This window comes from Salvelinus namaycush, chromosome 31 (assembly GCF_016432855.1).
Source record: "Salvelinus namaycush isolate Seneca chromosome 31, SaNama_1.0, whole genome shotgun sequence".
Taxonomy (NCBI): domain Eukaryota; kingdom Metazoa; phylum Chordata; class Actinopteri; order Salmoniformes; family Salmonidae; genus Salvelinus; species Salvelinus namaycush.
Window position 1 is genome coordinate 38,617,486 of NC_052337.1, and position 20,653 is coordinate 38,638,138.

Consider the following 20,653-nt stretch of genomic DNA (forward strand, 5'->3'; position numbering starts at 1 on the left):
AAGGCACGGTACTCCGGGTAGGCGGAGTTTGTTCATTTTAGACCTTTTCATTGGTCCTTAAATGCAATCTTCACCCTCCTGGGCACCGGGTCATGCAAAACGAACTAGCCCAATGTGTAAAACTGCCTTGCTGTTGTATCGTGTAACGATGTGGAATGACAAGCCAAAGCAAGGGCCTTGTTTGGGAATGAATGACTAACATAGTTTACTAACTTAGCTAGCTGTTTTTCCAACAGCTGTGTAGCTTATGGAAAACGAGTAGCTAGCTAGTAGCTGGTCTCGATAGCATCGCACATCACCATGATTTAGCCATGTACATATAGCAACAAGGTATACATGTAATGTTAACCGAACCTAATAGCCAACTTAGCTAGCATTAGCTCACTAATGCTTTTAAATCATTCAGACTCACCTTATCTATTGGCGCAGGGCGGTGTGCGGCCAAAGAGCGCGCCAAGGACAAGACAGTATTGAAATAAAACCCTCTGGTTCCTGTTGCTTTCGCAGACATTTTTATAATTCAACACAAACAGGTAGTAAGAACATTTTACAGCGCTTACCACTGCGAAGAGGGCAAGCTAACTAGCAAACGGACACCAACAACTACGGCGAGCACATGAGTTCATACGGCGCAGTACAAGGTCATTAGAAAAATGCGTTGTTAATGGTAAACAATGATCAAGGTTTTGAAGTCAAACAATTTGAGAACTCGAATGTTTCTCAAATCCTGTCTGCTGAGAACCAGAAATTGAAGAATTATATAAGATTCATTAAATGTCAAATGTTCCAGTTGGGTTGACAATGAATAGGGGATTATAAACAATAGGTTTGAAGACACATGTGGTCACACACAAACATCTTGATGTGGGAGGATGCAGCTTGTAGGACCTTGATGATAACTACTCCTGTTATCTTATTCTATGGTATTATGGTGGTCTGCAAACAATACTTCAGTTGTAAGATGCCCAAAACACTTTAAAAATCATCCTGTCATAAGAGGCAAAACAGACTCATTCATCTTGTATACAATCCGTTACACTCTTTAATGCACACATGGCATATTCAAAATCCCAAATGCAAATGCTACAAATGTCCCTCAGGCACTACAATCTGCAATGACTGCGCATGGTCTTTCAATAAAACATGCTTACATAAGATCTTGTCTTGGAGCATAAAAAATAGATGTGTCTTACATTGGGCAGACCATGACAGTGGCAAATGAATTGTTTCATGAAAAATGTCTATTAGGTTTTGCAAAAGATACATCTAGACATCTTAAATAAAAATTGGTGTCCCCACCCCCTCCACTAACACTACCAAGAAAATATGTATGAATTAATTGTAAATCCAAGGGCATTTATACCTACTCTATAACTGGCAGGTAACATTACCAGGCAATATCTCATCACATTGAGTTAATCAAGGCTGCATTACAAAGATGGTCTGGTAAGCTATACTGTCAACTAGTACCAGTAGATTTGATAAACATCTCAGCAAGGCATCATTGCACTGTGTTATTGTCTATATCAAATTAATCATTGTTTTTAAAGTGTTAAGTGTTATTGTATCATACTGTAAGTCAGTGAGGAAAAACTGACCCAGGTAAGACATGCAACATGAATCATTTCAATTTTAGACATTAGTAGCACTAGAGATGTTATACCAGATTTCTAAAACCATCATAAACTACATTTGCAGGCACAAACAATCATTGTGTAAATATATTTCTGATGGTTCACATTTACAACTGCAAAGTCCCTCACCATCTCAATCTTGGTCAGTTTTTATTTAATTCACTTGAAAAGTGTTGGTTCATTCTGCAGAATGTCTGAGTATACTGTACAACATGTTCATCTCTGTATTCGACAGACACCAAAAAACAGAGATCCTATTAAAAATACTATTTAATTAGGATTCTCATTCTTAATTCCATGCCAAAACAGGGTTATGAGAACCATAGAATAAGAATGGGTAGTAATTAAAAACTGAGTTCTTATTTTAACAATTAATATTATACTACTACATACAGTGCTGTGAAAAAGTATTTGCCCCCTTTCCAATTTTACTGAAGGTTATCAGGTCTTCAACCAAAACCTAATACACGATAAAGGGAACCTGAGTGAACAAATAACAACAATTACTTACTTATTTCATGAACAAAATTATGCTGCAACACTGAATGCCCCTCTGTGAAAAGGTAATTGCCCCCTTACACTCATTAACTGGTTGTGCCACCTTTAGCTGCAATGACTTCAACCAAACATTTCCTGTAGTTCTTGATCAGTCTCTCACGTCGCTGTGGAGGAATTTCGGCCCACTCTTCCATGCAGAACTGCTTTAATAACCTCTATGGGATCGGTGTCCCTAAACCGGGACGGTTGTTGCTAACGTGAGCTAATGTGACTAGAATGACGTTGTAAACAACAGCCAACTTTCCAGGACATAGACATGTCTTTTATGGGCAGAAAGCTTAAATTATTGTTAATCTAACTGCAGTGTCCAATTTACAGTAGCTATTACAGTAAAAAAAATACCATGCTATTTATTGAGTGCACAACAACAAAACACTTATCACAGCAACTGGTTTGATACATTCACCTCTGAAGGTAAATAAATGTACTTACATTCAGTAATCTTGCTCTGATTTGTCATACTAAAGTTCCAAGAGATAAAATGTAGCATAGTTTTGTTTGATAAAGTCAATTTTTATATTAAAATGTTGGAACTGGGTTCTACAGTTTGAACCCCTGCTGCCTCTGGTGGCCAAAATCTAAATTACACCTAGACTCCTATGATTGACCGTTGGTGTAAGGTTCTTACTGTGGAATGGCTGGTTTGGTTTTTGCTAGGCATATACAGACCCATGTCCTCCAAAAAGTTGACAAGTTTGCCAAAAAGCACCTGGAAGATCATCAAGACTCTTGGAAGCAGGGCCAGTCCTTGCTTTTCTGCCGCCCTAGGCGAGACCACAAAATGCTACCCCTCGCAAAATTAGAAGTCCCAGTATGCAAGATGTTAAATAAGTATATATTTTTTGTTATTTGAAAACTCAGGTTCCCTTTTGGTTGAAGATCTGATAACATTCAGTATAAAAAAATATGCAAAAATAGGGAAAATCAGAAAGGGGGCAAATACTTTTTCACGGCACTGTACATATTAGTAGCTCTCTACCATAAAGATATCTCTGAATATAATGATATATAAGGCATTGTGTTGTAATTGCACTCAGGTATGTAAAGCAGCTAAATTTCAGACCTGCATTAAACCTGGAAAACAACACCCATGTGACACGTGAACAGGCATGTCTGTTGTCGTGCTATCATGTGTATGAACGACGGCCTCCACTTCTCTACCAGACCCATTTCACTGGGTCACACCATCATGCTAAATATACAACATGGTCTTTGGAGTTAAAAGCCTTTGATCCTCCTCCTCTCTCATTTCAAGTTTTTTCCTTTGATTTACATCACATTATATTGGGTTTTAGCTATAAGTATTGTTTCATCTTTGATGAATGTTAATGTACAACATAAGATGTTAATAATAGCCATTAGTGAACTGAAGCACTGTCGGTCTAAGACACTTCTCTGGAATGATACAGTGTTCCCATTATTCCAGTCATATAGGCCAAATCCCTCAACCTACCCATGTGCCCTTGCTCACTCCCCCCTGTGGATATAAAGAAGAACAGAGGATGTAGGTATAAACAATATGATAGTAGTATCCCCAATAGGATCATAGGCGAAGTGCACTCATCCCCAGATTGTTTACACCTATCATGGCTGCATTTCATTCCAACTGACTAAGCAAACAATGGCAGCGGACAGAGACCAACTTTTTTGTAATGAAATATAACCAGCCATGTCAGATCTGTAAGGAGGTAGCAAGTCATGGATAACCTAAGGAAAGGGCAGAGGGATTGGGTTTGGAATCAGGCCATAGCCCCGCCCTGCCGGGGGTTCTCCACTCCACTGGTTGTCACGGACACGTGATCTCAGTCCGTCTTCCAAACTTTGTTAAGGACCTTCACCACCTCCTCGTAGATTATGAAGACGATGGCTACGTCCATACACACCCTGCCCAGCCTGGGGACTGTACCCTTATAGAACCTGGGGAGAGAGGAAATAATGAAGGAAGGAGGCAAAGAGCAGACACAGGATCAATACAATTATGTCTGATACAAATCGATGAAAAGGAGACAGGAGGTCAAAGTTAGTGTGTACAGAGACACTTACGCTTTAGGTCCCTCATGCTTCATGATCTTGACGGCACAGTCCAGGGTGCTTTTGTACTTGTGAGCCTCCAGACCCTGTTAGTAGAGAGAGGGACGGGGTTTAACTAACAAAACGATAGTATAGTAAAAAGTATAGTAAAAGAGATTCAATTCACTGCATGTGACCAGGTCATTAATAATGGTGGTGTGTACCTGCATCCTGGTTTTGATGACATCCAGAGGAGTGTTTCCAAACACACTGACAGCTCCAGCGAAGGCTCCGAATGCTCCCGTGACCAGAGGGTTAATGGCCTTGTTAGGATCTTCACCTAGGGAACAGAGAGAGACAGAGCAGTGAGACACTCTGGATAAACACACACACACACACACACACACACAGGTAAACAACACACGCACACACACAGGAGAGAAGGGTTCAAATTCAGTCGATCACACACACCTTTGTACCAGTTCCTTAGAGATGTCATGACGTAGAAGCGGATGGCCTGGTTGGATCCCTGTTTCAGTACCGTGGCTGTCAGACCCTGGTACGTCCCCCTCAGACCTGGAGGAGACATAGCACAACACACCATAACACATCAACACACAGGTCGGACTGCCTTCTGAGAATTCGTAGGCGAGCAAGTAAAACTACACTGCCATCCGTTCTATTGGCAAACATGCAATCATTGGAAAATAAAATTGATGACCTACGAGCAAGATTAAACTACCAATGGGACATTAAACAGTAATATCTTATGTTTCACCGAGTCGTGGCTGAACGACGACATGAACATCATACAGCTGGTGGGTTTTACACTGTATTCGAAAGGATAGAACAGCCGCCTCTGGTAAGACAAGGGGCAGCTGCCTACGTATATTTTTAAACAACAGCTTTTGCACAATATCTAAGGAAGTCTCAAGGTTTTGCTCGCCTGAGGTAGAGTATCTCATGATAAGCTGTAGACCACGCTATCTACCTAGAGAGTTTACCTGTATTTTTCGCAGCTGTCTGCATACCACCACAGACCGATGCTGGCACTAAGACCGCACTCAATGAGCTGTATACCGCCATAAGCAAACAGGAAAACGCTCATCCAGGTGGCGCTCCTAGTGGCCGGGGACTTTAATGCAGGGAAACCTAAATCCATTTTACCAAATTTCCACCAGCATGTTAAATGTGCAGCCAGAGGAATAAAATAAATTAAAATAAATAAATAATAAACTCTAGACCACCTTCACTCCACACACAGAGACGAGTACAAAGCTCTCCCTCACCCTCCATTTGGCAAATCTGACCGTAATTCTATCCTCCTGATTCCTGCTTACAAGCTAAAATTAAAGCAGGAAGCACCAGTGGTCGGATGAAGCAGATGCTAAGATAAAGGACGGTTTTGCTAGCACAGGCTGGAATATGTTCCGGGATTCTTCCGATGGCATTGAGGATTCGATGGCATTGAGGATTCAGTCACTCGCTTCATCAATAAGTGCATCGATGACGTCGTCCCCACAGTGCCTGTACGTACATGCCCCAACCAGAAGCCATGGATTACAGGCAACATCCGCACTGAGCTAAAGAGTAGAGATGCCGATTTCAAGGAGCGGGACTCTAACCCGGAAGCATATAAGAAATCCCGCTATGCCCTCAGACGAACCATCAAAAAGGCAAAGCGTCAATACAGGACTAAGATCGAATCATACTACACTGGCTCCAACGCTCATGGCAGGGCTTGCAGACTATTACAGACTACAAAGGGAAGCACAGCAGAGACCTGCCCAGTGACACGAGCCTACCAGATGAGCTAAACTACTTCTATGCTCGCTTCGAGGCAAGTAACACTGAAACATGCATGAGAGCATCAGCTGTTCCGGAAGACTGTGTGATCATGCTCTCCGCAGCCAATGTGTATAAGACGTTAAACAGGTCAACATTCACATGCCAGATGGATTACCAGGACGTGTACTCAGAGCATGCACTGACATGCTCTGAGTACTGACATTTTCCACCTCTCCCTGTCCGAGTCTGTAATACCAACATGTTTCAAGCAGACCACCATAGTGCCTGTGCCCAAGAACACTAAGGTAACCTGCCTAAACAACAACCGACCCGTAGCACTCACGCCTGTAGCCATGAAGTGCTTCGAAAGGCTGGTCATGGCTCATATCAACACCAGTATCCCAGAAACCCTAGACCCAATCAATTTGCATACCGCCCTAACAGATCCACAGGTGATGCAATCTCTATTGCACTCCACGCTGCCCTCACCCACCTAGATAAGAGCAATACCTATGTGAGAATGCTGTTAATTGACTACAGCTCAGCGTTCAACACCATAGTCCCCTCCAAGCTTGTCACCAAGTTTAGGACCCTGGGACTGAACACCTCCTTCTGCAACTGGATCCTGGACTTCCTGACGGGTCGACAACAACACAGCTGCAACGCTGATCCTCAACATGGGGGCCCCACAGGGGTGTGTGCTTAGTCCCCTTCTGTACTCCCTGTTCACCCACAACTGTGTGGCCAAGTTCGACTCCAACACTTATCAAGTTTGCTAAGGAGACAACAGTGATAGGCCTGATCACCGGCGATGATGAGACAGCCTACAGGGTGGTCGTCAGTGACCTGGCAGTGTGGTTCCAGGATAACAACCTCTTCCTCAACGTCAGTAATACCAAGGAGCTGATTGAGGACTACAGCAAAGGGGGGGAGGGGGGAAATCGGCAGGGCTGTAATGGAGCGGGTCAAGAGTTTAAAATGGTCCACACACACTCGCAGTCGTGACGAACCCCTCAAGAGGTTGAAAAGATTTGTCATGGGCACTCAAATCCTCAACAAGTTCTAGAGCTGCACCATTGAAAGCATCTTGACTGGCTGCATCACTGCTTGGTATGGCAACTGCAACACCCACGATCGCATGGCGCTACAGAGGATGGTGCGGACCGCCCAGTACATCACTGGAGCCGAGCTCCCTACCATCCAGGACCTCTATATTAGGCAGTGTGAAAGGAATGCCCAGATTATTATTTTTTATACTTCGGCTACCCAAGCCATAGACTGTTCTCTTTGGTTCCGTAAGGCAAGCGGTACCAGAGCATCAAGTCTGACACCAACAGGCTCCTGAACAGCTTCTATCCCCAAGCCATAAGACAGCTAAATAGCTAACAAAATGGCTATACGGACTATATGCATTGATCCTTTTATTTTTACACTGACTCTGCACACGCACAGGACTCTACATACTCACTCACACACTGACACTCTAACATACAGTCTCTTTCAACAGCTACATGATGGGTCTGTAGACACCACACCCTCTCTTCTTTCTGTGGTTCAGGTGGCAGCAATGTTCCCTCAAAAAAAATTAGGCACTGAGCACAAACTTGAACGTGAAAATTCTGTGCAACTTCCAGCGTGTGTTTACTGTAAACACTGATGCTGTACCCACTTTAAGTTACAGTTTTAAGTGGCCAAGTAGACTACTGTGACTATTTGATAATAATGTAGGCCTACCAGAGTGGCCTATCATAAAAACAATGGAGAAAATACATCCCATAACATTTTAACATGGAAATAGCTGTTATCATTCAACCTACAGTAGCAGCCAATGTGTGGTGTGAAATGTGGCCGTGAGACTTTTGAAAAAAACAAACATGCAGGGCTTGACATTAAACTATTTATCCACTATCCTTCAGACAAGGAGACTAAAAATGTTGTTTGACGCAAGAAACTACTTTACAAATTTAAATGCATTATTATTTCCATGACACTACTACAGAGAATCAGACAAATTATGCTACCTTCTGCCTATTGGCTACTGAGCTTATTCAAGCCTGTCTCAAAATACAACACTGCCCCTTTTAAAGACCAAAAAAAGCTCTTAACCTGACTCACTTTTCAAAGATGTCTAGTAATGTACATGTTTTGTGCTCCCATATTGCTGACTACAAATTATCTATAACTGGACTAATAACTCACTAACTAGAGGATATGAACAAAATGTGCACACATGGCTACATGCAGCTCTTGCTTTGATCTCAAAACAAGCTCATCTACTCATGACCGCTCATGCTGTAAACACAGTCCAGTTTAAAGTAAATTGCACAGATCCATATATGTCAATGGTCTAATTGCATAGAGGCCTACTGCAGCTCTGATTGTTTATGCCGCACCGGTCTGTTTAGAGTACGGGCTGAGTCGTGCATGTCAATGCAATAGAATCCTACTCCGATGCGTTCTGCCTACAACAAAATCTCTTATATTGTTCGTTTTGTTTTGGTATGTTGCATTGAAAGTGGCTAATATTGCATTGATTTAATCACAATTGCCACAGTAAAGGGAAACATTGATAGGGTTAACAGGGAAAACTCTAGAACAGTGGTCACAAACCTTTTCTGAGTCAAGATCACTTTGAGTCAAAACGCAAGCCGAGATCTACCGCTCAGATTTATTTTTAAACATGACTTAAAAAAACGTAAGCCTGTGCATCATTAACCAATTAAAAACAGTACTGTAGCAATGAGGTTTGTGCAGTAAGCTATAGGTCCAATACATTGTCACCACATATTGGCTTTGCTTGAATTGCCCTGCCAATGCATTGCTGTTCGGGCCATTTTTTGGAGGTAGGCTATATGATCACACCGGTAATAGATCCTTTGTTGTATTACTTGTGAGTCACAGCTGAGTGAGCATACATTTAAATAATTCGCTTTTTATTTTACTGGGCTGATGGTGCCTGCATCTAATGGTCAGTCTCAGTGGAGAGAGAGAGAGAGAGAGCAGCAGACTGAGGGTCCGCCTCTCAACATCCCTCCGCTGACACTGACCAAAAAGGTAAACAGTCTTCCAGCTGATGGCGAGACTCGAGTCGCACCACATCATTTTTTACCTCATGCACAAATTCAAGTTGTTACTCCTATGAACAGAGGAAGTGAAATATTCCTTGAGCCGCTAATAATAACAACGCAAGCCTATAGATACATTTTCCTACTCATACATTTCTGCTGCAGTGCTCGTTGTAGCGCTGAGTTGAAATAGGAAGAGCGCACATTTTATGGCTTATAAAATTGTTGAATACAAAGTGTTGACAGTGCTGAATAAGAATTTAAACATGAATACACTCTCTCTGCAGCTCTTTGCTGTATTCGTTGACAGTCTCTCTCTAGTCATGGTTTTAAACGTTTTGAAATCTCACAGTATCAACTTTGCTGTAGCTTTCTTTTATGCCTGCTACGTCACTGCAGACACAGTAATCTGAGATTACCAGCGGTAGGCCTATAGAGCACTTGATTAGCTCTCCGGAGCCGCCGGGAAGGCAGAGTTTGTACCTTCAGACACATGAAATGGTTCAAAATGGAAACAGTTCACCTGATTCGGGTGCGCGTACAGACAACAGCCCCAGACAACAAAAAGAAATAGGAACAAGGCTTTATGGTTGGGTTTTTTACAGAAATGTTTGCCGATCGACTAGGAATGCCTTGGAGATCGACCGGTTGGTGACCACTGCTCTAGAAAGTTGAGCGTAGTTCAATCTCGTACTTCTCTCTGTGGGCTGATATTTATTCTGTGCAACAGTCCTGGGGGAGCTGAGAGGCAGTCTCGGGGGAATATTGGGTGGCAGTAAACTCACACAGTGTGTCTCCCTTCCCTACCTTCTGTTCTGACGATCTCCCTGACTCCATGGAAGAATCCCCGGTACTTTGGGTTGGCTGACGATTGGTCATGGATAAACTTTACCTGAAATGACAAGAGGACGACACAGATTCAAATTATATGCAGACCTTTGTTTTTCAAACTAGTAACGCCACACACCGACACATGCAGATAACGGTTTAAGATTTCCTTAAGTCGTTTAAGACACACACACACACACACACACACACACACCTTGACCGTCTCCATGGGGCAGACCACCACCACAGCCTCAGCCACTCCAGCTCCCAGCCCACAGAGAAGACCCCGGGTACTGTCCAGCTTCCCACTCTCATCACGCATCTTATTACTGAGGAACTCAAACACACCAAACCTGATAGAGAGAGAGGATGTCAGGGACATATTAAAAATGGAACGAGACAGAGGATGAGGCAGAGAGATGGACAGTGTGTGGTGTGATGTGTGTGTACCTGACAGCTGCTTTGGGTATGGAGCCATAGAGCAATGAGCTGAGCCCTCTGTACAGACCCCTCACCCCATAACCATCTACCGTCTGCTTCACACAGTCAACTACAGGGAGGGTAAGGAAGAGATGGAGAGAGAATCAGAGTGAGAGAGGACACAAAACATACACAGTCAACTGCAGATATTTCAAATCACTTTGAGTTGTTTTTTTGCATGTTACCTGTGGAACATTCAACGTTATTTTAACAAATTACTTAGTGCATTGTACGGGTACAGGAAACTGTTAGTGAGAGTCATGGTGCTAGCAGCTACAGTTAAGTCCAGGAGAATGAACTCTCAGTACTGACTGACTAACATGTTGTTTCAGACAGACTCCAGGCCAAAGTCCAGTGACTCTGAACATACAGATAACACGACTAGGCTGAACAAACACACACAGGAAGCTCTGAAGTTCTCAGGAAAGGGGCTGGCACTCACTAGCAGTGTAGTGGTGTGGGGGCTGTGCTTTGGCAAAGTGGGTCTGGTTATATCCTGCCTGGTTGGCCCTGTCCGGGGGTATAGTCGGGCAGGGCCACAGTGTCTCCCGACCCCTCCTGTCTCAGCCTTCAGTAATTATGCTGCAATAGTTTGTGTCGAGGGGCTAGGGTCAGTCTGTTATATCTGGAGTATTTCTCCTGTCTTAACCATTGTGAATTTAAGAGCTCTCTCTCTCAAAAGCCAACTGACATTTACTCCTGAGATGCTGACCTGTTGCACCCTCTACAACCACTGTGATTATTATTATTATTATTTGACCTTGCTGGTCATCTATGAACGTTTGAACATGTTGGCCATGTACTGTTATAATCTCCACCCGGCACAGCCAGAAGAGGACTGGCCACCCCTCAGAGCCTGGTTCCTCTCTAGGTTTCTTCCTAGATTCCTGTCTTTCTAGGGAGTTTTTCCTAGCCACTGTGCTTCTACATCGGCATTGCTTGCCGTTTGGGGTTTTAGGCTGGGTTTCTGTATAGCACTTTGTGACATCGGCTGATGTAAAAAGGGCTTTATAAATACATTTGATTGATGGAGCCGCTGTTTTAATACACAAACATTTCCACTTTGGACCTCTCCTATTGAGTTACAGATCCCTTGCTCAAGGCTTTTTATTAATCTGACATGTAAGGCCTACTGTAAGGCCTCATGCAAACAGCTGCTGACACCCACACAGTATTCAAGAGCATGTTGTGTCTCAACCGATGGCGTGCACAAGACAAAAACCTCAAATGATGTAAATAAAATATGGTCTAAGCTACAAAATATGCAAATATGAAAAGAATCTAAGTTAATGTGTTTTCAATAAATGATTAAACAGTTTGACAACCCAGTTTTTTTAGCTTTTAAATGATATCAAAATCAACCGTTTATATTTTCCAGTGATGAAGACATGGATGTCTCATGGTAGGGTGGGCTATGCAAAATGAGTCAACTGAATGTTTTGGCATTCAGGTCCAAAATGTCACTTTGACCTTCTTCTATGGGTAAACATGTATGGAAAGTTTTTGTTTAAAACAAATGGGATGCTGTCAAAAAAAACGAATATTTCCCTCTCCTGTTTAGGAGCAACTGTTGGCAAGCTGTATCAGTGCACCAGGTCTGAAACCAAGAGGGTCCTTAACAGCTTCTACCCCCAAGCCATGAGACTGCTAAACAAGATAGCTAATTAGCTAATCAAACAGCTACCAGGACTACCTGCATTGACCCTTTTTTGAACTAACTCTATGCACACACACTGGACTCTACCCACGCATACTAAACTGACACCCCAACACACACACTACATACGCCCACACATAACATGTGCACACATGCATACGGACGCCACACACACACGCTTTAACACTCACTGCTACTGTCTATCTAGTCACTTTACCCCTACTATGTACAGTACCAGTCAAAAGTTTGGACACACCTACTCATTCAAGAGTTTCTTTATTTGTACTATTTTCTACATTATAGAATAATAGTGAAGACATCAAAGCTATGAAATAACACATATGGAATCATGTAGTAATCAAACAAGTGTTAAACAAATCAAAATATACTACAATATTCTGCAGCGATACGCCATCCCATCTGGTTTGCGCTCAGTGGGACAATCATTTATTTTTCAACAGGACAATGACTCAACACACCTCCAGGCTGTGTAAGGGCTATTTGACCAAGAAGGAGAATGATGGAGTGCTGCATCAGATGACCTGGCCTCCACAATCACCCGACTTCATCCCAATTGAGATGGTTTGGGATGAGTTGTACCGCAGAGTGAAGGAAAAACAGCCAACAAGTGCTCAGCATATGTGGGAACTCCATCAAGACTGTTGGAAAGCATTCCTCATGATGCTGGTTGAGAGAATGCAAAGAGTGTGCAAAGTTGTCATCAAGGCACTTGAAAGAATCTAAAATCTATTTTGATTTGTTGAACACTTTTTTGGTTACTACATTATTCCGTATGTGTTATTTCATAGTTTTGATGTCTTCACCATTATTCTACAATGTCAAAAATAGTACAAATAAAGAAAAACCCTTGAATGAGTAGGTGTGTCCTAACTTTTGACTGGTACTGTACATACTACCTCAATTACCTCGTACCCATGCACATCGACTCGGTACTGGAACTCCCTGTATATAGCCAAATAATTTTTACTTATTATTTTTTATTCATTGAATTTATTCCTCATGTCACTTTCTATTTAAATGAATACAATCTTTAACTCTGCATTGTTGGAAAAGGGCCCGTAAGTACGCATTTCACTGTTAGTCTACACCTGTTGAAGCATGTAGCATGTGACAAATAACACTTGATTTGAGATACCCACCAATGCCTTTATATCTGGGAGGGTTGGCCTTCTCATCCAACTGCAGCTGAGTCTTCACATACTCTGTAGGGAATGTAATACAGATCTCTATTCCTCCAGCAATACCACCTAGAGAGAGAAAGGGAGAGACAGAAAAGTTATGGTCGTTAGGCTGATCTCTATACCCCCTGCTCCATCTGGAACAACAGACAAGTTCAGTTAAAGGCTTGTGTCTTCTCTGCTGGCTGAATAGATGCCATCATTGTATGTATAACGTGTTATTACTACATTCACAAATAAAATATTTTAAAATATAATAAAGTATCAGTGTCTCAAAAAAACAAACAACAAAAAAAACGGATTTAAGAGAACTTTTCTCTGTAACTGTAGTTTTATCGGTAACCTCCTGGTTCCACCTTAACAGCCGGAGCGCCACACATCTGCAGTTGAACGGCGAACAAGAAGAACGGCTCTGATTGGCTGAGCTGGGATTGTGCCCACAGGATACGCCCCTCTGCTCTGATCAGTGGGGGTGTGATTCCACTGACAGAGAGAGGTTAGAGGTCGCATGTTTCAGTTCGGAACTCAGCTAGCCGAACGAGTGTGCTCGCATATTCCCTTAAAATACCTTTGCTTGAAAAACGAGAAAAAGTACTGTTTGTCCATTTTGAGACGCCGTAGCCAGTATACACTTCCTCAATGTGTAACTAATCTAAGAGAACTCAAGACATTTGTCATTCATTTTGACGTTTTTGCCGAATAGATCGTTCGCGCAGTTTTACATCTAACTAAGATGTTTGGTGAATGACAACGAGTCGTCTCTCGTTGAATGACAACAGACACTTTATTGAAGAATCCCTTCTGTTGACCAATCACCGATGAAGGGGCGTAGACTTCGGCTCCGAACTTCGGCTTGCCTCCAGAAAAAAAGTGGTGAGCCCGAACAGCCGAAAAACCCTCACCAAAGTCCATACGAACAAAGACGTCACAAAATGTCGTCGTAACATATGCACGAACTCTACCGAACTGTTTCGGCTGAGAAGCATGTGGACGCCTCTCTCACGCAGAGTCGCCATAAACCTATAGAGTTTGTTGCTGGCAAAAAACAAACTTTGGGTCAAGGGGCAACTCCATAAGAGCTGAGCAAACTGTCTTCCAAGTTCTCAAACAGTTATGTGATAACATAGCGTGCTCAAGCACTGATCTCTAACCAGTTAACTGAACAATCCCCATTGAAAATCTGTTAGATTTGAAGTGGGGAAAGCGGACCCTAATGTGTGTGTGGGAAACGTCCTGGTTGAGTTTAAACATCAACCCCATGCTGATGCTTGGAAAGAGACATTTGTTGAGGCTCTGGACTTCAGCATGCCTTTTACCTCTACACACAAGCATGCAGGGCAGTCAGTCCCACACAGGAATAGTCATGCAACACTTCATTATCCACAAGCACACACACAATTAGTCCCTCTTAGTAGCGGTGTGTGGGTAAAAATAAAAAAATTCACTGGGGAAGCCAAGCCCCCCCCCCCCCCCCCCCCCAAAAGCCATATTACAACCTACCCTACATGACAACATATGTGGACACCTGCTCGCTGGACATCTCATTCCATTATCATGGGCATTAATATGGAGTTGTTTCCCCTTTTGCTGCTATAACAGCCTCCACTCTTCTGGAAGGCTTTCTGCAGGGACTTGCTTCCATTCAGCCACAAGAGCATTAGTGAGGTCGGGCACGGATGTTGGGCGATGTTGGGCGATTAGGCCTGGCTTGCAGTTGGCGTTCCAATTCATCCCAAAAGTGTTTGATAAGGATGAGGTCAGAGCTCTGTGTAGCCCAGTCAAGTTCTTCCACACCGATCTCAACAAACCATTTCTGTATGGACCTCGCTTTGTGCACAGTGGCATTGTCATGCTGAAACAGGAAAGGGCCTTCCCCAAACTGTTGCCACAGAGTTGGAAGCACAGAATCGTCTAGAATGTCATTGTATGCTGTAGCGTTAAGATTTCCCTTCACTGGAACTAAGGGGCCTAGCCCGAACCATGAACAAACAGCCCCAGACCATTATTACTCCTCCACCAAACTTGGCAGTTGGCACTATGCATTGGGGCAGGTAGCGTTCCCATGGCGTTTGCCAATCCCAGATTCGTCCGTCAGACTGCCAGATGGATTAGTGTGATTCGTCACTCCAGAGAGCGCGCTTCCACTGCTCCAGAGTCCAATGGCGGCGAGCTTTACACCACTCCAGCCAACGCTTGGCATTGCGCATGGTGATCTTAGGCTTGTGTGCGGCTGCTCGGCCATGGAAACCCATTTTATAAAGGTCCAGAGGAACAGTTCTTGTGCCGACGTTACTTCCAGAAGCAATTTGGAACTCGGTAGTGAGTGTTGCAACCGAGGACAGGCTATTCGTACATGCGTCACCATTCGGCAGTACCATTCTGTGAGCTTGTGTGGCCTACCACTTCGCGGCTGAGCCATTGTTGCTCCTAGACATTTCCACTTCACAATAACTGACTTGTTGGAAAGGTGGCATCCTATTAAGGTGCCAAGTTGAAAGTCACGGAGCTCTTCAGTAAGGACATTCTGCTGGCAATGTTTGTCTATGGAGATTGCATGGCGGTGTCCTTGATTTTTATACACCTGTCAGCAACGGGTGTGGCTGAAATAGCTGAATCCTCTAATTTGAAGGGGTGTCCACATACTTTTGCATATATAGTGTATGTGTTGAGATACTTGCGTTGTTTGCTCTATAACCTGTTAGTTCCTATGCCTTGCGACCGTGATATATAGGCCTAAGGCCAAGGAAATAAGATACAGTGTTAGAATAAATTCAACCACACCTTTGTTTCATCACAAAACTGGAGCGCAACCTCTGTCCGTTGAAGTCCACAAAGCATATTGCATGTAACAAATAGTTACATGACCTACAGCACCCTAACCATAGACATCCAGATTGCCTCCCACAATTTTCAAATGTTCCGGCTTAACAAGTCTGCATGTAACAGAAAACTTTAGTTTGGCATAGAGGAACTACGTCACTACCTTATCCGCTTGAATAAAAAACAAAATAGTAGCTAGCAAGATGGAGATGAGTGGTTCTTTTTAATGAGTGCATTTCTGAAGTGGCTAGTTTGCATAAACTAGCTTCACCTAAAAACCACTTCAAAGTTTCTCCCGCAAACTTTGGTTTCGAATCACAACGTTCTGGCATGTCTACCTCGTGATTTGTTGGGAGAGTTGTCTGTCTGAAGAGGGCCCACCCCAGAATTATTTTTCTTCCCCTTCCCCAGCTGCCTAAAGAGTCAGTTTTTTTTCCACTAGTAGGCTCATGTTCATTATCTTGTTATTACGCAGTAGGCTAGAAATTCTGCCCAGTGCCCGGCTCTTCCTGTCATACCGTTAGATATTTTATAATTAGACATGTCTAATTGTTTCCTCATACCAGGCCAGTCATTCATTCCCTACTCTACTATTCTAAGGAAGCAGGTGTCAGCTGAATTATAAAAAGGCACACAACCTGCGAGATAAGGAGCAAGCCAAACGACTGCATGTTTCGCCAGGTATAACTTCATCTGGGTAGATAAGGGTGTGTTGAGTGCCATAGTAATGCTCAACAACATTACTAATTCATTGAATGGCATTTATAGCACCCTTTGTTAGGTCTCAGAGTGCTTTGCATTCTATGGGGGAGTAATCAAGTTAAAAAAGTGGACTAAAGAGTGAACATTGAAGAAAAAGTATAACCCCCCCCCCCCTCTCTCCCCGCCAGCATGCGCCCCTGGTCTGGTGAAAGGGTGTTGTAAACCAGCTGCATGTGTGCTGTGTGTGAAGCAGTGTGTCTGTGCAGGAGTGTGTGTGTGTGTGTGTACAGGAGTGTGTGTGCTCTCTGAACTGCAGAAGTGTGTGCAGTTTATGCTGTGTCATCATGGCTCATGGATTCAGGCACACAGCACTGTACTGTACTGCACTGCAGGCCTCAGCCCCCTGTCAAGCACTCACACTATTGGGTGAATCTCACTGGTAGTGTAAAAGGTTTCCTGTCATCTCCTTTCCTTTATCTGGTTTGATTGTGAAAGCACTTCCTGGTAGACATCCATCATATTGCTCTCATCTATCCTGTGAGCGCAAATGAGTAGGCCCCGATAGCTTACAATTTACTCCAGGTGAAGGCGTAGTTGACTGACAAGGATAGGCTGATAGACATGGGAAAACAGGCCTGAAAATTGTTTTCTATCACCTGATATGAGTGGATATTTCTAGTATTTCAAGGAATTGGAATGGATCAGTGTTCACTTGTTACTCTTGCAAGAAGCAAGATACAGAAGCAATTTCCGCAACACCTGAGTTATCAACCATGAATGCCCTCAATAATGCGACACCATGTACTGTCCCAAAAGAGACAAACTAAGTAGTGCAACTGCATTCATGGATGCACGTACAGCAACGGTTCCATCTAAGGACCTTACTCGTCAGGTTCGTAAGCCTTGACAAGCCTTACTATGGCTACAAATCTCTACACAGCTGTGGAACACAAGGACATGGTTGGCTTGGATTTTGTACCTCTGTAGCCTAGCTTGACAGTGTCCGGCACATCCCACTCAGCCCCCTGTACTGTGAGAGGAGTCTGCCAAACTCCCATTCATAAGCCATGATAACCACACTCTGCTGGACTAAGAGAAAGGGGCCTTTGGTATGATCATGGAGTCAGGAATTACCAGAGAAAAGGACCATGACACCATCTTATTAACTCTACACACCCTGGAACTGATGACCAGAGCAGAGCATGTGTCCTTGTCGAACAGGAGTGATCCGTCTTGAAACCCAGACAAAAAATGACCATGATTTGGAGGATTTTCACAAAATGTTAATCATAGAATGGTCCTTTGGAGGAAGGATTGTTGACACATTTTAATCTAACAGCATAATTGAGAAATAACCTAAGTTATTACCCTAAGTTTTAGCCATACCAAAGCTTCCATAATATTTTGTGTAGATGCTACAAGGCAAAAAAGATTGTCATATGAAGCTTTACGGCTTGCTCTGTAATAGTAGTAGTAGTTCTTACATTAATTTGAATGTTTCAAAATATAAAAACATGAATATTGAAAATAAACCATAATTGAGTCAGCAAATGTTTCAATACATTGTCATAGTAGGCAATGTAACCAATCACAGCCCTCCTTTTACTTATATCATTGCCCACTCTGGAACTTTAATATGCCCATAGACCAGCGTTTCCCAAACTCGGTCATGGGGACCCATTTCATTTATTGCCCTAGCCCTACCCAGCTAATTCAAATAATCAAAGCTCGATGATTACTGGAATCAGCTGTGTAGTGCTAGGGCAAAAACCAAAATGTGCACCCCTTGGGGTCCCCAGGACCGAGTTTGGGAAACGCTGCCAAAAAGTATATTATGTTCAACAATATATTTTAGAAAATTGCCAAGTCAAACATTTTATATATTCATGTTTATTTTACAATACTAATACATTTATGTCAGAACATTTCTATTGAAATCAGTATACTTCTCATATTTCAGAGCAAGCGGTAAAGCTTCATATGACACACATTTTAGCTTTGTTGCGCCAACATGGAGTCTAAACGAGGCCTGGGTATGGCCAAAATGTAATAAATATAACTTTTATTAATTATTTATTATGCTTTTAGATACAAAATGTCAAATATATGTCAACAATCCGTCTTCCAAAGCACCATGCTATGGAATACATTTCGTGAAAATCCCCCAAATCATGGTATTTTTTGTCTGGGTTTCAAGAGGAATAACAGATCGCTCACACAGACACGTTGAATCAAAGGCTAAAAGGGCAAATTGATAGTTCAACAGATGCAGCCAGTCCTTCTGAACTATAGTCGAAATGAGGTGTGCACTTTGGGAGTGCCCAATTTGAAGACAATCCAGGCATAGACATTGCAAACAATTTTTCTTCTTCCAAACAATTAAATACAGTCTTGTATTCCTAAAGTCTCATATGCGTTCAATAATGATCATATTGCAGCTCCATGTGCACACACATACACACACCAGGCAGGCTGCAGATTCATGCCACTCCTCAAGTTCCACAGTGCATGAAGACAGTACATCACCCTCAAAGGGTGACTAGTTACTTTGGAATCACAAACCTCCCCATCAGTCACAAAAAACAAGGCATATGACCAGATACACAATATCTCATGCCAAAGCACATTGGATACTTACTTGCCACTGGTGCTGTTTTAGAGGCGGTTTGGACACCCTGTCAAGCACAGCACATAAATGTGTTGCTATACTGTGATCAAATGTGCATTACTCCCTAGCAAATGACACGTAGTTCATGAAGAAATGAAGAAAAAAGGCTGAATAGATTAGTAGACTAAAATAATTATTTACTACACTAACAAAGTTCAGGTCAATGTTGCCTCCCATGGCAAGCTCTATACAGTAGGCAGGCAATAGTGTTGAAATATCTTGCTAAAAAACAGACTGCCACTACAAAAGTAAAAAGAAAACCCTGTATAATATATTGTATTGTCACAGTGACACAGGTTACAACGTAACAAGGCGATATAATGAACGCTGCCTGAATTGTGAAGCAATATCAGCAGCCTACACAAGGAAAGATGAATGAATGTATCCTTACCTGCTAGAATGGCTTTGCCAGGGTGGGTGAGTTTGGCTTTTCCTGCTGGGGGAGCGGCGGCGGCGGCCAAACAGTGGGGTCTGTGGAATGGACTCACAAATGTGGGATTCCTGGACATATTGGCAACAATCGGCCCCCAAAACAGCCTAGAACTTGTTCACTTCTAGGACGACACTCGTTATCCCTCCCGATCGTCAGCCTCCGTGCAATCCAGCGCTTTGAGCACAAATTGCGCCTCGATCACACCTACAGCGTCTTGGTGTGCGATCACGTACAAAGGTGATGTTGATAATTGGAAACCGCCCAGCTCAAAAGCTAATGTGTCCTCCACTTTTGACAGTTGAAGTTCACTCATGCATTGCAAGTGTTTACAGGGCGGGGCTTTCACCCTTCCACCTAAAAAGAGAATGTCTCCATATTTTTCACAAACAAACCCGATTTAAGGTGGAACGGGAAATTCCCTCAGCTGCTTTGATTAGCCTAGTGGTTCACTGTGCCATAGTCCAGACAGAATAACTGCAGCCTCCCCTAAAGAAATATATCAGTCAGTAGCCTAGTGTTATTCATAGCGGCCCCATAGCCCTTGTTGGCCTCAACCACCTTTATAAGGTAGACTTTATAAAAACTGTTTCCGACATTGACCTCTTCAAACAACCTGTACATTTCTTAGGGTGGCCTGGTATGTAGTTATAAACAAAAATATTCACCAATGTGACCCTCACATTGGGCTTTAAAATATATATATATTATTTCACTAGGAAAGTCAGTTACTCTTGAGGTTCAAGAGGTTACTCTTGAGGTTACTCTGGCCAACCCCGGACCACACTGGGCCAATTGTGCGCCACCCTATGGG

General features: G+C 42.9%; 2 protein-coding genes across 3 annotated transcripts in view; both read right to left on the minus strand.

Annotated features, from left to right (window-relative positions):
• Positions 1-2,299, minus strand: part of LOC120026487 (phosphatidylinositol 4-kinase alpha-like) — a 42,767-nt gene extending 40,468 nt beyond the window's left edge. For both annotated transcript variants that reach the window (XM_038971367.1, XM_038971366.1), the window contains exon 1: positions 413-2,299. In XM_038971367.1, coding sequence (XP_038827295.1) covers positions 413-511 — 99 coding nt within the window. In that variant the 5' untranslated portion in view covers positions 512-2,299. The remainder of the gene's footprint in view (positions 1-412) is intronic.
• A 427-nt stretch (positions 2,300-2,726) lies between these two features.
• Positions 2,727-20,171, minus strand: LOC120026141 (tricarboxylate transport protein B, mitochondrial-like). The gene is made up of 9 exons (XM_038970962.1): positions 19,801-20,171; positions 13,181-13,288; positions 10,334-10,433; positions 10,098-10,236; positions 9,863-9,947; positions 4,674-4,778; positions 4,427-4,542; positions 4,236-4,309; positions 2,727-4,109 (listed from the first exon to the last, which is right to left on the minus strand). The coding sequence occupies exons 1-9, from the start codon at positions 19,916-19,918 to the stop codon at positions 3,995-3,997; spliced, it is 960 nt and encodes a 319-aa protein (XP_038826890.1). The 5' UTR covers positions 19,919-20,171; the 3' UTR covers positions 2,727-3,994.
• Positions 20,172-20,653: the final 482 nt, after the last annotated feature.

Coding starts and splice junctions, on each gene's coding strand:
- LOC120026141 (XM_038970962.1), bottom strand. CDS start 19,918: ATGTCCAGGAATCCCACATTTGTGAGTCCATTCCACAGACCCCACTGT. Junction 13,289..19,800: donor TGGCAAAGCCATTCTAGCAG/GTAAGGATACAT, acceptor TTCTCTCTCTAG/GTGGTATTGCTGGAGGAATA. Junction 4,110..4,235: donor AAGCATGAGGGACCTAAAGC/GTAAGTGTCTCT, acceptor CTCTCTCCCCAG/GTTCTATAAGGGTACAGTCC.